Consider the following 18,420-nt stretch of genomic DNA (forward strand, 5'->3'; position numbering starts at 1 on the left):
ATATATATATATATATATATATATATATATATATATATATATATATATATATATATGACCAGACTTACCTTTTGCACAGTCCCTATCTCAAGTTTCTGAAAGCTTAGACTTTCAGTCATTTACATCTGGGCTCACAAATCCGTGAACTCTTGCATCCTAAAGGTGAAACTTGATGCAACATTGATGAAGTTTTGGAAGATTTGCTTTGACCAGGTAGCATCTGGTCTCGAATAGAAATGCCTGAAGACACAATTTCTTTTTACCACTGTTGCGAGTAATGTGAAAATAAAACATTCCATCTGTTCATTTAGTCCTGAACTTCTAAGCAGTATGCTAAGTTTCTGCAGTGATCAGTCATGGTTTAGCTTAACGTAGAGGCGGATGAAAACAGGCACCATCAGCCACACGCTGCCTGTTGTGTGACAAACATAAATTGAAGTAATCAGTTCAACAGAGTGGGTGTATGAAATGAAATTGAAGTATTATCAAAATTTGATTAATTTTACTGGGAGCTCAAATTCAGAAAACTGAAAGTAGAAGATTTAGTGTACTGCCCTATGAACAAAACTTAAGAAAAAGAACACAACCTGTGACACAAACCACTCACGCAGCCACCGTAGTTTAGTGATAATAAGCACATGTTTTTTTAAACGTTGTGCTATGCTAATTCATAGCATAAGTCTAGCTAGGTGCAATGACCTTTGTGCTTGTTGTTCTATGCTTTAATGGTCTGTTTGTATTACGAAAGGAATTTAATTGTAAGGCATAGCAATACATATGTGGTGGTGGTGACTGAATTCTTATGAACCCCTGATTGTTTTTAATACAGGTGAGAAGTATTTTCCAGAGGACCTATGGGGAGGTAGTGACGCTGTGCCCTCCAGCAGCAGAGGACAGGAGGAGCTTCTTCGCTGACCTGCTGTTGGTCCAGGCGGCCAGGGCTCTGCCACGCTTCAGGAATAAGGGTACTTACTGTATTCACTTAGACATATACAGTACGTGCAGGGTGGGACAGTTATGACTCATCTCTGCTGTCATGCCTAGAGGGCAGTGTTGTCTGCATGTGCTTTTTTCCATCCCAGCTCTGGTCTCAATCCTTCCACAGTCTTTTTTTGGGAGCCAGTGAAATGTATAGAGCAGATGTTTGTGTGTGTGTGTGTGTGTGTGACTTTTGCACACAGCAGTTCAATGTTTGACATTTTTAGAATCTTTTTAATTCCACTTAAGATTGAGAATAGAAAGCACTGATGCAAGCTATTGATGGTGCTGCACTCACAAGGGTACAATATGCCCAGTGTGAAGCCTGTATTTTCCTGGGCATCTCTATCCCTCACTCACATCAAAATCAGCAACCCCCATCCATCCCTCCAAGTTCACCCTGCCAATTGCCCCAGTCCACAGTGGTCCCTTAGCTCCATGTTCAGGTTCAATATAAGAGAACTGTCCACCCGGGCTTTCAAATGGAAATTGTGCCCAGTGTTCATCTGCTCTTTCCTCATTGATGCAACGCAGGGGTCCCCCGCTCTACTCGCCCGGTGCTCTTCAGGGGTTCCTGCCAGTCTAAGATCGCAGTCTGGCTTCCAGCAGAGAGGCCAGCCGAAAAGCAGGGAGAGGAATTGCTATGAGGGGCCTGGCTGCTATTAGCCATAATTAGAATCAGTTTTTGGATTGCTGCTAGTGAGTGAAGCGGCTCTAGGTGCTGCTGAGCCTTCCTGACGATGTCGGCAGATGCCTTGGGCAAGGACTGGTGCCTTGGGAGAGGAGGAGAGGATATCTGCTTGCCTAGCTTCATCACTCATGTCATTGGCCAGAGGCTTTTCCTTGGTGTATTTTTAATCCTGTGTTTGCGAAGGAGTGTAGCTGTAGTTTTGTTTTTTCCGCAGCAAGAATCTTGAAACATGTTTTTATCCCTGGGGTAAGTATTTTTTTGTCTGCGTCTGCAATGATGATAAAAGGAATGGGCTAGCTGTGTGTTTTGTTGCTATACATTTAGTCTCTGGATCACTCTTGGTGTTAAATATTTAGGTCTTGTCTACTGATGGAAGCTGTGTAAAAAATGTGTTATATTTACTAAGCGTACTTCTCTGTTTTTGCGTCCAATGTTTTTTTTTTTGCTTCTCTGCCAACAGAGAGGCGTGAAGAGGTACTGCCGATGGCCGAGGCTCCAGGCCCCAGGGTCCTGTCGGCAGAGGAACAGCGCCGCCTGGCTGAGCAGGAGGAGAACACACTACGAGAGCTCAGGCTCTTTCTCAGGGACGTGACCAAGCGCCTGGCCACTGACAAACGCTTCAACATCTTCAGCAAGCCAGTTGACATTGATGAGGTAAAGAGGAATGGACCCTGATAACTAGGGTTGGGTACCTTTCGCATCTGAACCAATACCACTACCGATACCGGTACCTGGAAATCGGTTCCGGTACTTTTTTCCTTCTGTAATTACAAAAACATTATTTCAGTTGTAAAAATAATTCCAAACCTATTTACTTAGAACATTATGTTATTTATTTAGAATATTTTACACTGACAGAAATTAAACAAAAACTAAACTAAAACCCCTTCCCTCTCTCCTCCCAAACCCGTCCCTACAACCTATTAAATAATTATTCAACTTTTATTCTTGTACTTGTATATTATTCTTTTTTAGCCTGTTTTATTTTCATCATGACCATTTTTAATTGCTCTTTAATGTTTCATGTAAAGCACTTTGAATTGCCTTGTTGCTGAAAGGTGCTGTAGAAATAAAGTTGCCTTGCCTTGTTAACTCAGCCTGTCAGTCAGTGCCCCAGGGCACAGAATCCACCGTAGCGCCTGCTCAGAGGAAGTGTGATGTCAACAGCACCGTGACTGCTTTCGGCTCGCCATTTATATCATATCACAGTGATTGGTGTCTGCGTGAAGTTTTGAAAAACTGTAACCACACTTGAAACCGCTTTATCGGCATTGCCGTGACTCACTGTGACTTCAACAAAACTGCAGAGCCGACGTAGTTTGCTCTGGACGCGCCTCTGCACGTGTGTGTCGGACCTCTGCTCTCTGTCATGCAGAGAGGACAGATAAGCTTGCATTTACTCTCAGGTACTGAAATTTGGCACCGTTTGATTTTACGTGAACCAATACTCGGTAGTACCGACGTGACTCGGTTGGTACAGGTAAAAGTACCGGGTTCGGTACCCAACCCTACTGATAATAACGCACTCCTAGTTTCACAAAGCCGGTTTCAGTCCTTTCATTAAAGTGAACTCTGTTTGTCAGGTGTCCGACTACCTGGAGGTTATTCGGCAGCCTATGGACCTGTCCACTGTCATGACCAAGATTGACACCCTCCAGTACCTGACCGTGAAGGACTTCCTGATGGACATCGATCTCATCTGCAGTAATGCATTAGAATACAACCCTGACAAGGATCCCGGAGGTGAGGAGTATTAATGACATGGGCATGCACATTAATACACACATGCACATTAGGGGTGGGAATCACCAAAGGCATCACAATACGATATCATCACGATACTTATGTCACGATATGATATTATTGCGTTTTACACACACACACACACACACACACACACACACACACACATATTCTGTGATATATTTAAATTTATTACCTTTTTCCCAATTTCAAATTATGTCCCCAAAAGTAAACTTTGTCAACATCTGTTTTATCTAAAAAGATACATTTCACGTTTTAACGTTTGTTCATTTCACTTCAATTTTATTGCTGCGAAATGGGATTGTCCACCAGACAAACTGACTAACACATATATCATAAAAGTTCGATATGTGGCGTCTGTGTATCGATTTATTTATTTTTTTTCTTCCCACCTCTAATGCACACACATGTAGTGTACTGTACATAAATGCACATGCAAAATAGCTGGCATTTTTGTGCTAAAATAAGCTAAACATGTCACAGAACAATCTATTTATTAATGCCTAGACATTAAATGAATGCTGATTTAATCCAGGACTTGAACAGAAAGCAAATAAGTGAATTCACTTAAATGTTGAAGAATTCCTTTAATCCTAAAATGATCCCTAGAATTGACAATTAATATCTATAGACAATATGTCACACTTCTACATCCCAGTCAAAGTTTTCTAGTTTTAGTGATCCCGTATGACAATCCCTTGATAATAAGTCAGCGTTGGACTATCCAAATAAGTATGACCATGTGTCTCTGTAGTTACTGTTGCGTTCCATTTGGCTGTCCATTGTGCGAGCAAAAAGTAATTACATTTAACGCTTAATGACTTATGAAGAGGGCTTCCAGGCAGTTGAATTACAGAAACGTCAAGATGGTTTTCTTCAACTTGAAAATTCAAATGAAATAAAGTGCATGCAGCCCCCCCACTGAAAATACATTTCCAGAGTGTAATTCATGCTCTGTAGCTGAGAAAGGCTGCATATGCATGAACATTTAATTGTCTTGCAATTTGAACCGATTTTTACATCATCCTCCTTCCCATTTCAGCACCTTTTCCAAAGGCGAATATGGGCTTCATAATGAGTGCTGGAAAACAGAATAACACACGTACATACACACAAACAAACTAAGAGGTCTGTTATTTTGCAATAGCTTACAACTAAATTTAATTTAATTTTATTGTTTAAATGGGGTACTTGCTTGTATAACAGGGAAAAGCCCATGTGAAGAGATACATGTGTGTATACATTTAAAAAGTAACATGGAAAAATGTCAAAAGTTGCTTTAGAAAAAGAGCTTTTTGCACAGAAGTAAAAAAGTTACTTTCTACCAGAATCAAATCCTCAACAGCAATACAATGATGTTAGTTGAAAGCATGCAGTAGGCCTGCTTTAGACCATTCAATCGATATGGCCATTTTAATTCTTGTGTGTTTAGCTGCTGGGTTCCCTCCCAAGGATATAGCTGCCTGACACCAATGGGAAGCAATTCTCTGCCAGCTCAAATGAATAAATCATATCTCTGTCTTTGCAGGCGAGGCCCTGGGTCATTTGTTGGAATGCAGGGTCTACAAATGATACACGAAAGGGGGTGGGGGGGGAATGCAATTAGGTAGTTTAAATAAAGAAGACTAACGAAGCATCTCACCCACTGCTTAGCCCAGGGAATATGGCCCAGACCTCGCACAATTATGCTGCTGTGGAAGTTCTACGCCAGCTTACAAAGTGCTGGGAAAAAAACCTCATTATCCCTCTGTGGTTTGTTTCTCCACGTCCTTCATGTTATCTTCATCCTACTGTCCTCCATGTGCAATCATGTTGGCTTCCTTGTCTTTTACCTCCTCACCTTGCTAAATAATTACTGATGTTAAAAAGGCTGATATCGTTGTGCTCCTCAATGTGACTCAGTGTCACAAATACGTCTTTGTTGCTCGAGGGAAATGGCGATAACAACCCTTTTACTATGAAGGAACGCGTAAGCAACAGCATAGTATGTCAGTGCGTTCTTGTCTATTCTAGGTGGGGAGGTTAGGCCGGGCCAATCACGGTTCTGATGAGCTCTCGGCATCCCACCTGGCCTTTGACACATCTTCCACTGACAGGCAGTTTTTGACCTTGTAATGCACTTGCATTGCACACACTCTGGAAAGAAAATAAGCACACACACACACACACACACACACACACACACACACACACACACACACACACACACACACACACACACACACACACACACACACACACACACACACAAAATTGCCTCAATTGCAATTAGGTAGCCATCCTCCAATTAGACAAAGAAAGCTGGCAGATTGTGACCCCTCTGCCACTCTCTGCCTGAACTGTTCTCCCTCTGCCTGCTGTAATGAGAGACTGTTTACAGTGCCTGTGCTTTTAGCCTGCCTCTTCAGCTCTGTCTTTATTTTCCCTCCTTGGATGCAGGGAAAAGGGAGGATTTAATGATGCTGTGGTAGATCTAAGGGAATAGAGGCATAGAAGTTATGAAGGTGTAGGGAGTGTGCGTGCGAGAGAGAATAAGTACGCCTTTAAAAACTTTCAGTTTGCATGTACGTGTGCCTGCGTGTGTATGCACCCACCTCTGTCTTAAATAGGTGAAGTGTTAATATATCTCATGCGTGTCTGAGTTCTGCTTGCTAACACTTCTCACCAAATCCAGCTCTATCCTTTTATTCAACCTGTGAGAAAATGCTCCAATCCCTTTTCTCACAGATACAGTGGAATGGGGTGGGCTTGCTATCGACTATTTGCTTTACATTTACACACATGGTAGGGTGCGGAAAACATGCAGCATCAAACTGCAAACTATATGGCGGAAGAAAAAGACGCTAATATCGGAAGAAAAATAAACTGTACTAATGCCATGGCAGAAATACTGTTTTGAAATCCTGTTTTACAAAAGACATGCCCTTGAACATGCATGCGCACATCATGTGACACTAATGTTATGTCTCACTGTCTCCTCCCTTCTCAGACAAGGTGATCAGGCATCGAGCATGCAGTTTAAAGGACACAGCCCATGCTATATTTGCTGCCGAGCTGGACCCCGAGTTCGACCGCATGTGCGAAGAGATCAAGGAGGCACGCAGGAAGAGGGGTAAGAAAATGGCATGAGCAAAGCAAAATGGAAAGAATGTTTTTCAGTCATTGAAATAACACACACACTACCTGTTGCACATAAAAGTAAACTATCTGTACACTGTACACAAGTGTAACACCATGCAATTTGAACATCTCTCTGTAAACACTAAAGCATTTGCAGGCCCGAATATATCCTTTATTAGCGCTTCTTATGAAAAGCACACCTTTGCAGGATGATAAATTGTAATAACTAATACTTGATAAATACCTGTTATTGTGTCTACTCTGCCCCCTTAATCTAGGGATGGTTGTTTTCGGTATGTTTTTGGCAGAGCAGACTAATATAGCATACTAATAACACTGAACTGAAAAGCATCATTTGTTTATGTAAACGATTAAACATTTTGGAAGAAAACTCGCTCATTTGAATAATGAGCCAGAGCCAGTCCATGTCGGCTGTGTACTTCCCAGCCTGCCCTCTGAGAAAGTCTTTGATAGATTATTTCAGAGAACAGTAACCTGCTTTTCGGCAAACAAAATCTGTAGGCTTGATGGAGCTGTTTTTAGTGAAGAGTTATGTGGCGTGGAAAGGAGCGATGCCCGAGGCTCCTGTGTTCCAGACAGTACCTTCTGTGCTAGCTGTCTGCCTGGGCGACTTGCATCTGTACACTCACCAAACAGCCCCAAGCAAGCATTGCAGAGTGGATACAGGGTAAATCTAAATTAGGTATAGAAACGCATATGCAGTGTAGTTAAAGGATACACTTGATCTTTAAAGTATTGACTTTTATTCAAGTTGTCAAACATTGAGCACAAAGGCATGTCATATGTGCACATATTGCTGTTGCTGTACCTGCCCACATGGGATGAGGCTAATTAACATACAGTACATTGGAAAAACTCACAGTATATGTTCAATACTAGTTGTATGTTCAAGTCTGCAGTATCAGAATGTAACCACTACTGGTAAATAGTTTTTTTTTTCTCTGTCTTTTATTAATTACTGGTTAACCATGAAGACGTGTCCCTCCCTGCACTTGAATTGAAAGGCATTACTAGACAACAGCTTCATCAGAAATGCATCTAAGTGCCTTGTGCTCTCTCCATGAAATATCTTTTATCTTTACCCATTCAAAGACATGAGAAACCGTCGCACATCATTGATCTATTCTGTCCTGTTCTGTCGTGATTTGTTTTTTTGGTTACATTTACAAGTGTGATGAGGGAACTGCACAAGAAGACCCGATTCCTTAAAAAACATCATCTACAGTATTATGCACAGCCCTAACCCCGGAGGGCCTATTGACTTCTGACTTAAGCTACAGAGGCCTGGCTCTTCCATGTCAAGCGGGAAAACTTATCAAAGAGGAAGCAATTTTCAGAAGTCACTGTTGCTTTTGATTTCCTCTTTTAGCAACTAAGGGCACAGGATGCTAAATGAATATTGCAGGAGCAGAAGTCAACTGCCTGAGACGAGGAATACAGCAGTGTAAATATTTCATCTTCCAGTCAAGGTCCTGCTATAAAGCTATCAATTAGCCCAGCACGGCATGATATCTATTTGCGGCAGAGTTAAAAACCCCCGTGACAAGATGAAAGGAGCTGTGATGAATTTGACCAAAAAAGTATCGCTTGATGTCAGAGTTGAAATGTCTCATTTTCAGGGGCTTGCATCTCTCTACAGTCCACCTCTGCTTTTCATTCCTGTCACACTCAAGCTCTGTGTAAAACATTCAGCCATTGCGATGTCGTTGTAGTTTTTGTAGTAATATTTGTCCTGATTGGCTTGCGGTGGCACCTCGCTCACCATATCGCAACCCCTTGGTCATCTTCGACTGTCAGGCCACCTTATTTTATCGCTGTCTGTCAAAATACCTGTCCTAGTCTTTTGGTGTTTATACACACATCCATACAAGCACTCTATCTTGCCAGCAGTATATTTCAGAAGTGTTTTCCCATTGCACGCACACAAATGCACACGCACACACAATTAGTATTGTCTGTTGTCGGTAACTGATCCTCTGTGGGCACCGCAGACCCCCAGGCGCCAGCTCAGCTGACGCCGCTGATGGGCGCTGTGGCAAACAGAAAGCCCCACACCGCAGGAGAGGAGCAGGCCAGGAGCAGCACTCAGGGCGAGGCCACGGACAAACGGTGCACCACTAGTGAGTATTTCAAATCTTCTCCAGAACTTAATTGCTATACAACCTGAACAGGGCGATTTTGATAAGAAGAGTGATCAGGCATACGTGTAATTAATTGTTTTGGTAGATACATTATCTAACCAATTTGCTTGTGAAATTGTGAAAAATGACTACAACCAATGAATAAGATGTTACTATTTTGTATAGCTTTTGTGCACATACTGGTTATGTTTGCATATTTTCGAAAATGCAATGCAGTTGCACCACCAGCTCAGACAAATGCAGAAATAACCAAGTATTCTTTCACCTTCCTTTTTTTTTTCCTTCCGCACACACTCAAAACTTTGGCTCAACTTGTTGTTTTTCTGTCTCTGACGCGGCAGCAAGCAGCTGTGCTGTATTGCAACAGTATACCAGATGTATGTGGTACCACACACCCGCCTGCTCACACATACACGTGCATGCGCATACATTTCTCGGCAGTGGAGAAGCATCACAGTGAGTAGCCTCATTAGCAAGGCTACTCTCTCCTAACCACTCAAAACATGGCCACGCCACAGAGCAATTACATGCCCACCTGTGGTAAACGGCAGGTGCCTAAGGGCGAAGGGAGGGCCAGGTACGGGCAGGGGGCAGACTAATGAGGCTGCTACTTGAACGAATCAGAGGTAAGCAGGTTTTACATGTAATCTAAAAGAGACTCCCTCAGCAGTCATCATGAGATGTAGAGAATACTTGAGTTTCCCCTTGGGGATCAGTAAATTATCTATCTATGTATCTATCGATCTATCGATCTATGACATACAAGAGTGTGGATCATATGTGGCGTGTAGTGACATATCCTCAGAATGAAAAAAAGATTCACCAAACTTGTCTGTGCAAATCACATTTGATGACTTATCTGTCTGACACAGCTTCATCTCACTTTGTGGCAAAGATGTGACACAAAAGAATGCATTGGCTGAAGCAATAAGCCTTAATAAATCTGATGTCTGTTTGTTGTAGCCAAAGTTTAGGTAAATATTTGTCTACATTTGTGTGTAGTACAACTGCCCAACACAAGGTGGTGCTTGTCCCTCATGACAGAATCCCTAATGGAACCCCTGCTGTGTGGGTAAACCATTCCTTCTCCCAGGGAGATGGTCCCCTCTTGAGAGATGAGGGCTGCTGTTGGCCACCATTAATACTGTAAGACTCCTGGGCATGTTGAAGTCTTGCGCTCACTACAGTTTATCTTGTCTTACTAAGCCAGCAAAAAAAAAAAAAAACAGCTGGGAAATATTTAATTAATTGTTTAATTTTCCTCAAACATACTTCAGTCCAGAGTAAACTAATGGAGCTTTGATTGAAGACTGTAACATCAGACTTGATCCGGATTCATTTTCAAATACATCTTACACACAGTTCAGTCTAATCCAGTGCAGTACATCACAGTCAATACCTACAGCCTATGCCATAGAAGTGATCTCTGATACTCAAAAGATCCACAAATGTATGATTTATCACATGATATTGTACATGTGAACCTAACAAATTTCCATCTTGGGTGTATATTATTACCGCATATAGGTTGCAACTTACATATATTTACCAGTAGTGATTAATTTATTGCACATTAAACCTAATATAATGTCTAACTCATCGGCAACTTTCATTCACAAATCCGTAACGATGTAGAAACGCATAAATGCAAAGTGAGAGAAGAGTGCATGCTAACGTTAATCAACTAATTAACTGTGTAATCCAGACAGACCCTCCTCCTTTTTCTTGATTAAGAGTGACATCCAACATAGCCCTTATATGCTACTTTTAGCTGCAGTTTTTATCTACAAAGCCAAATGTCACAGATGCGGAGCACCAATTTAAAAGCTCTTGGTACAGTCGTTATCAGCCTGCACCAGAGGCTTAATTAATTAGGCGAGCTCAGGTGATTAATTTGTGACATCGGCAGCCAGTTCTCACCTGGAGCACCTCAGCAAGGCAGCTATTAGGCTAATTGATCACAGAGTCAGTCATGTCTGGAGATGTGACACAACATCATAATGAAAGCGCAGTGCATCCGGTGGGAGAGATGCCTCCTCTGTGCCGATACTGGAGAAATAAACGGTTTGTGAAATTGCACCCACTGGAGCCAGGTCATTCCTGGGTTGTTGGCTTTCCCTTCCTCTTCTGTGGAAGGTCAGGACACATAAAGGTTAAAGTTATCCTAGATCATTACCTGCAGGGGGAAGCCTATCTGGAGCTGTTTTGGTATCTGCAGTTCTACAGCTCTTTTATCTGGGCCACCTCTCCCTCTCACCTTCCATCCCTATTTTCCCTTTGCCCAGAGCTGAGAATTGCCTTTGACATTCAGATACAACGGGGAGTGGTGGCAGGGATGAGATGCGCTATTCTGAAATGTGGAGAAAATTACGCAAAAAGCTTTTTGAAGGCTAAGGATATTTCAGAATCAGGTGGTAAACGCAATGGCTGTGGATAAGCCCGGGTGGTTGAGATCTAGGTAGCTGTGGGCAGCTGCTGCTGTTGCCAGGTCAATCAGAGTTGCAAGACGGGAGACCCCTATGCTGTTAATGCACAGGAAGGATGTGGTTTCCATTAGCCTGCTTGGATAGCGCTGTCATGCTTTCTTTGCTCCCCCTCTCTCCCAACCCTTCTCTCTAACCCCCTCCCTCTTTCCTGTCACTCCCTGTCCTCCCTGGAGGAGTAGAAAACCCAAGGCCAATTACCTGGCCCACAGCCCTTGGTTCATTCGTAGTGCACTACCACAAGGATCTGGTTCATATGCGGTGCCTTCCATTCATTCATAATTGAGTCCTCAGTTATTCTCATTCAGTCAGGACTGTTTTAAGCTGTTTTTTTTTTCTGTGACAGTCAGAAGACGTGCTTAACTAAATATCAATCCGTGAGTATTCTCCTGCTTTTCCAAAATGTCTGACTTAAGTGGTGAGCTACCTTCCCAGTTTAGTAAAAACCTTTCTCAGTCCGTCTTTTTGGCTTGGTTCACCAGTGTTTTTCCACTGCCAGTTGGACCATGTCCTTATTCAACTGTTGAACTGTTTGCGGGAGAAAGGAATAACGATGGAGGCGCTGCATAATGTGTTCTCCGCGTCACTCAATAGCATGCCCAAGGCAACAGCCACCAGGCTGTATTCATGCAGATGGAACACTGCTGCGTCTTGCCTCTCCCCTGCCTTGTATCTCACATCACAGTAAACAGACAGCCCCTCTCCCCATTGCCAATGTCAGTCCATCACAAGACCTTGATGTGATATTTAAAGCCATAATAAACACTCCTGCTTCCTTTTACCTCCGGCTGCAGTAGTTACTGCATAAAAGGATGGCCTGGATTTTTGCTCTGGACAAAGGGAAAAACCGACACAGCCTATGACGTGCTGTGATGGTCACAGTACACGAGGAAATAGGTTAATAGGAGGGCACCTTTTCCATTTAAGAAACACAAAGCACTGTTGATGACAATTCTATTAACCTTGATTTTCTTATCTATGCCTCTTCTGTTTACGAGGACATTGGACCTACTAGACTTACTGAAGGGAGAAGTTTAACCTTGAAGCCAATTGTTTTGCATGCAAGCTGATGTCCATAATATATCAATCACAAATCACACTTTGCAGGAGCTACAAACCAGTTGTTGCCATTGTCGCTTATCTAAAGCTCCACTCTGTGACTGTTAACGTTTGACACATTTCAGTAAATTTAGAGTCAAGTGAAATGTGGACACGCTGTTGGTTACTGTACAAGCTACTCTTTCAGTCCAAGTGATCTGTAAACTCCCACATGTCACCTCATCCCTGTGTTTCTCTGTCATCTCACATTTTTGTTCTGAATCTGAAAATTGGATAAAAATGTGATAATTAAATTCTGTCCTATAGTTGATTCGTTCTTGTTTGACAAATTGATTTAGGAAAAACAATACGGGTTTCTTCAAACCACTTTGTCCAAATGTGTATGTCTTTGCACTAATATATTCATATACTTAAATTAAATTCTTGAATATTTTATTATATCAGTCATCAAACATTGCACATTTCAGTCTACATTGATACCATGGTGTGCCGATGCTATATGGGGACTGCAGGTAATGAATGGCATCTTGTTCTGTGGATGCAATATTTCTTCAGCTTCCTAAGGGATAAAATAGGAACACACTTGTGGTCTACAGCAGAAAACAAAGCGTCTTGCCTGAAACTGAAATGGCAATGTTATTAGTAGTTATTAGAACTGGACATGAATCTCTCCAAGCTACCTCTTGGCTACCATGTGAAAAACAATCTCGAGTTGCACACTCTGACACCCAGTGGCGCTCACGGATAAAATCCATGCAAAGCATGCAAAGCCCTGAGCGAATAAGCACTGAGCTTAAGCTGCCATTTTGTGGGCACAGATGCCTCTTGGATCATTGTAGCACCAAGCGTGAAATGAATGTAAAATCATCCATGATGCCTCTTGCTGCCATTTATTGTTTTAGGGTGCAGATGAGCTGACATGAGTTAAAGTGTCCCTGAAGATTCATTCTGTCTGTGGGTCTTTTCACTCCCAGCATATCACTGTCTATAGTTGTTGCTGCGTGATGAGTGTACACCGTTGACAAGGTTGGGTGGTGAGCCTCTTCTCATGATATAATTGTCTGTTTTTTATTACTGCGCAATGCGGATAACCATATATAAGTGATCGCAAGTGATCACTTATATATGGTATGACAATTATATCCTGTGAAGAGGATCACCACACGACCTTGTCAATTGTGTACACTCATCACGCAGCAACAACTATAGACAGTGATATGCTGAGTGAAATATATAATATCTATCAATCGATTAAAATTTTTAATCGCATGAGTGTCCTAGTTTACTCATGATTATTCGCACGTTTTTTAATCTGTTGTAAATGTACTTTAAAAGGGATATTTTTCAAGTTTTTAATGCTCAAGTGGTATTTAAGACATTAAGACCCTTTTTTATTTTTTCATTTCTGGTCAAGGACCTTTGTTTCTGCTAGCCATCCACTCCCGTTCATGGATGTATTATAAGACCAACCCGCTCCCGTTCTGCCGTCTCGTCTCCAGGACTGGCCCTACAGACTGGCTGCGCGGTTCTGCTGCACAAAAGGGACGGAGAGCTGCTGCACTATTTAGGGTGTAATCGAGGATCTGTGGACTGCATGCATGGGAATGAATAACTATAGAAATCTATTTGAATATATTTATAAGTCGCTAAGAGGGTCTGAAAAGTTGCTAAATCTAGCGAGAAAGTCAGCATGTTGGCAACACTGTGTACAACGTTACTGCTGCAGCTTCCTGATTTCCCAAACTATGGAGTGAAATCCCCGAACGTGCGTGCGTTTACACTTCTGCATGAAACCAATGAGCCTGGAGAGTTGCACTGGAATAATTGAGCGTTTCTGCTCATTGCCTCTGTGCCTGCCCAATAACTGCAAGCTGTGCTGCTTGAGGATGTTAGGAAGTGTGTGTGTGTGTGTGTGTGAGTGAGTGAGTGAGGAATGCTTTGTAAAACTTAGCAGCCGTCATACAGTGTCTAAACGCTAACATTTCTGTTGATTGACGGGTAAATCAGATGACCTCAAGTGACACATTCATTGTTATGAGATTGTGTTTTGCTTTCTAGGAATGTCTGTCCATCATAAATTACATTCAGAGACTTCCATGGGTGGTAAGCAGGTTTGGATTTTCACAAATGATTGGCCATTCCAATTAAAGTGGATCTGGGGCTGTGCTCTTTATGATAAAGTGGTCTGTCTTTTGTCTCCGTTTCTCTTATTATTAAAGAGCACATTAAAGAGCAGCCTAACATCTCAGCATTAGGGCCTCCTGAGCTTTTACTCTCATTGTTTTTACCATAGTGCAGTCAATTAGTCAATTTCAGTAAACGTCAGAAGCTAGTAAACGCCAAGCAGCTTAATGGGGTGTATTCCCTTACTCTGCTTGGTTCTGATAAGTTGTAATTGACTGGAACAATTGCACAAACATGATGCATTAGTGCTTGATTAGTTGAAATGACTTATGGATTTGTTTGTGAGATCCAAATTGTCTTTTGGACTTCATCAAACCCAGCTTGATGGAAAGTGAACTGGCATCTGTTTCTCATTAAGATCCACGTTTTTATAACGTGGCCACCATATGTATTACAGTTTGCATTTTGAATGCAGTGTTGTTTTTGAAGATTTAGTTATTGGTCGTCTGATTTAAAATATATTTCACTGCCACAGGAGACGTCACACTAAGCACTATTCTCATTTTTGTGTGTGGGCATTTTGTGTACTTATGGTTTAGAAATCTCCCATTGAGTAGTTTTGGTTTTGGTGGTTATTGGTTCTGATTCATCCTCTTTCCAAGAATAATAGATAAGCTAATGTCCACAGGTTCTGTGGTGGAGAATAACTTTCCTAAACACAAACTCAACCAACCATTCCCCTGTCTCTGGGGACTCTGGGTAATAGATGGCCACATTAAGGCACATGAGTCACATTAGACCACCATGAGAATAGGAATGTGCGCAGACTGGGTTTTTAATAACATCAAATTACTCTTAGAATTGCACTTATCCAGCCTAATCACCACATATCCATTAAACCCAGAGATGAGACGCATATTCTTTCAACAAAACTGCTCTTTCTCGGCTAACCACTCATTATGACATGTCATGAAAGTCCAGGGCAGTTATGTAACTCATTAGCTCGTTGGTGTGAAGTCAGACCTGTGAATGGCTCATTCTTCATATATCAAACTCTTATCTTAATCTGTGGCATGTCTGTTACGAATAGTCCCATGTTCATTAAAATACAGAAAGCGCTTTTAATTGTTTTATGAGGCAGTTCTGCTCTTTGTTTTTGTGGCATCATCCTGCCATTCTGGGGTCTGTGTCAGGGACAAGTGGCTGTAATTTCTCTCTGACCTTTTCAATGACTTTCAGTTAAGCTTTACTCTCAAAACATTGTAAGTCATTCCACCATTTATGTTTAATAAACTGCATTATATATATATATATATATATATATATATATATATATATATATATATATATATATATATGCATTCATACATAGGCACCTTACAAATGCAGTCTAATCCAATGCAACCACAAGCTGCAGCATCAAAGATTAACATACAGTTGAATTGCCGTCACTTTGGTGGTTTTAAAAACTAAGATTTATTTCACAGCTTTTATATTAGATTGTATCACATTATAAGCTTTCTGGCCAGTAGAGTCCATCACTGTTGCTCAGTAAATGTAGAATATTATGTATGTCTCAAACTACTAAAGGTTATAGTTTACATTTTCCTTTTAAGTTGATGCATTTTGGAATTCCTTATTAAATTTAGTGTTGGCATATTACTATTATATTTGTGGGAAATTGGTTTGAAGTTATGAAAAAGTTTTGAAATGTAATTGTAAGATATGTGTTGGGAGACTGGATATATTAACTTCCCTTGCCTCCGAAAATCTCCCAAACCTACAGTCACTAACTTAAAAGGGAAGAGTGTTCATACATACAGTAGGAATGCGAGTACAGATAAGCACTTATCTTTACATTTTAATATTACTAATAAATGTTCATCAAATCAAAATCATCTTTATGTATGCTATACTATTAGCATAATATATACCCATACGTTGTCCAACCTGCCAGACCATCTTAATGTTTTTGGTTGACAAAAACTATGAATTTTAATTATCTACAGCCAAACATTATCATTATTCATCAGGTAGTTTTTTTCTGCCCTGCAGGCAAAATTGTTGAATCGGCCAAAGCAAGAGCTGGGAGCAATCAATAGTAGCCCCCCCAACATCTCAAAGTGCAACACCAACTACACTACCGGACAGTTTGAGCTAGGATTAGCCTTTGTCTAGACACTGTCTGGGAAAATTGCCATTAGTTAATGGAGATCCCATCATACAACCAAACCTATATTAAATTTTTCTCTCAAGGAGAAGGAAATAATGTCAGCTGTTTCACTTATGGATTGGATTTTTTAAATTTTTTATCAGATAATGAGGGATATATGATATATTGGAGAAAAACTCTTTCGTAAAGCATACTCAAAATCTGTGAGTGCTGCAGTGATGTGCAATCCCTGTTCATAACAGCAGGAGCCCATTGTCTCAACTCTTGAATATGACTTTTAAAAATGTGTAGTAGTAGCAAAGGTCCTGTAAAAGTTAGATTAGTGATTAGAAGACTCTTCAGCAGACAGATCACAGCTTGATTGTGTAAGGAAGCAGATTTTCTTAGCAGTCGAAGCAGTTTGTCTTAGCGTTACCACTGAGCAGATGATCATTATGGCACAGAATGTTGAAATTTGGGGCATGGAAGATGTGGAACAAAACTGTTGTTTTGAGCAAATAATTACTCACTGTCCTTACTAATAATTTGTTAAAACATCATGACCTCATGCATGTGACTGAAAAGATTTTAATTAGGGCTGTCAAACGATATATTTTTTCTTAATCGCGATTAATTGCTGAATTTCTATAGTTAATCGCATGTTTTATCACATGATTAAAATTCTATTTTGCATTTCAGAACTGTTTTTAAGTACATATTAACAATGGAAAGCAACTCTTACCAGTGTATCTTGATTGGTAATCAAATGAATGCAAAGAAAGTTGCTTTATGAACTTGACTTTAAGATTTGTATTTGTTTATTATTTATTTACTGTAAACAAAAGAAAAATGTGTGAATCTGTCATTATTGCACAATTCTGAACATGCCAACCGTAGTACGTCTTTAAGACCCGAGTCTTCTACGATGCTGACAGGTCTGCAGTTAGTTGCCACCCATTTTGCAAGAGCTGTAGTCATTTTTTTGGATTTTGATTCATCCACAGGTCGGCAAGTAGCACTCTCCAAAATAGTGCTTTGCCTGAGTCCGCTAGCATCAACCTGAGTCACGTTGACTGTACTACTATGCTTTCTCCATCATGCCTGCAGCCTGCAGCAGCAGGATGTGTTACGAGGAAGTGGCAGCTTGATGATAAGTAAAGATGCGGCAAAGGGTCAAAATAGTAGCCTAGCTAGATTCTAGTGATTTTAGAACAGCTATGCTGACAGCCCTAATTTTAATTTAATTTACCACCATATAAAAAGTCAATGAATCTTAAAACTGAGCCAGTAAGATTGGGTATATATGTAGAGCAAAGAATCCCTTTGTAAAAAGTGTTTAGTTTAATATCCCTTTCTGCCGAGTCCTATTATCATACAGTTTTGATGACCTGATTTCCTTAACGGACTCACAGGGTATCTAATTCAAATCTAATCAATTTAGCAAATGCTAAAGTGTTCTGACAAAGTACTATCGTTCGCAGATCATGGCTTTTGTCAGATGGTCAGCGGAGTGTGTTATGTTTTATCCAGGAGTAATCAAACTCATTTGATCCCATTTAGGACGACCTATTGTTTGTATTTACACAGGTTAATAATAAGGTGTTCTTAATTGGTTGTAGGAAGGATAGAGGATGCGGTGTGGTTTTGGTATAAGTATGCAGTTTTTAACATCAGTGGCTACATTACATTACATTTATTTAGCTTGACGCTTTTTTTCCAAAGTGACACTACAATAAGCCATAATAAGTAATGCCAGTAACCATGTGGGTACAAGCCCAAAAAAGCTCAAGAACCATCAAATAAGCTGAACTGCTTCCAGTGCTACATTTAGAGGCAATAAGAATGGGAATTTATTTTATTTTAAGGGCAGTCTGAACAGATACGTTT

General features: G+C 40.8%; 1 protein-coding gene across 3 annotated transcripts in view; it reads left to right on the forward strand.

Annotated features, from left to right (window-relative positions):
* Positions 1 to 18,420, forward strand: part of atad2b (ATPase family AAA domain containing 2B) — an 83,751-nt gene that overhangs the window by 22,338 nt on the left and 42,993 nt on the right. For all 3 annotated transcript variants that reach the window (XR_004895951.1, XR_004895950.1, XM_031288112.2), the window contains exons 20-24: positions 830 to 965; positions 2,130 to 2,323; positions 3,253 to 3,412; positions 6,423 to 6,545; positions 8,566 to 8,694. Coding sequence is in view for 1 of the 3 variants with exons in the window: in XM_031288112.2 (XP_031143972.1) it covers positions 830 to 965; positions 2,130 to 2,323; positions 3,253 to 3,412; positions 6,423 to 6,545; positions 8,566 to 8,694 (742 nt within the window). In the remaining 2 variants the exon portion in view is untranslated. The remainder of the gene's footprint in view (positions 1 to 829; positions 966 to 2,129; positions 2,324 to 3,252; positions 3,413 to 6,422; positions 6,546 to 8,565; positions 8,695 to 18,420) is intronic.

The sequence above is a fragment of the Sander lucioperca genome, chromosome 19, assembly GCF_008315115.2.
Source record: "Sander lucioperca isolate FBNREF2018 chromosome 19, SLUC_FBN_1.2, whole genome shotgun sequence".
Classification (NCBI taxonomy): domain Eukaryota; kingdom Metazoa; phylum Chordata; class Actinopteri; order Perciformes; family Percidae; genus Sander; species Sander lucioperca.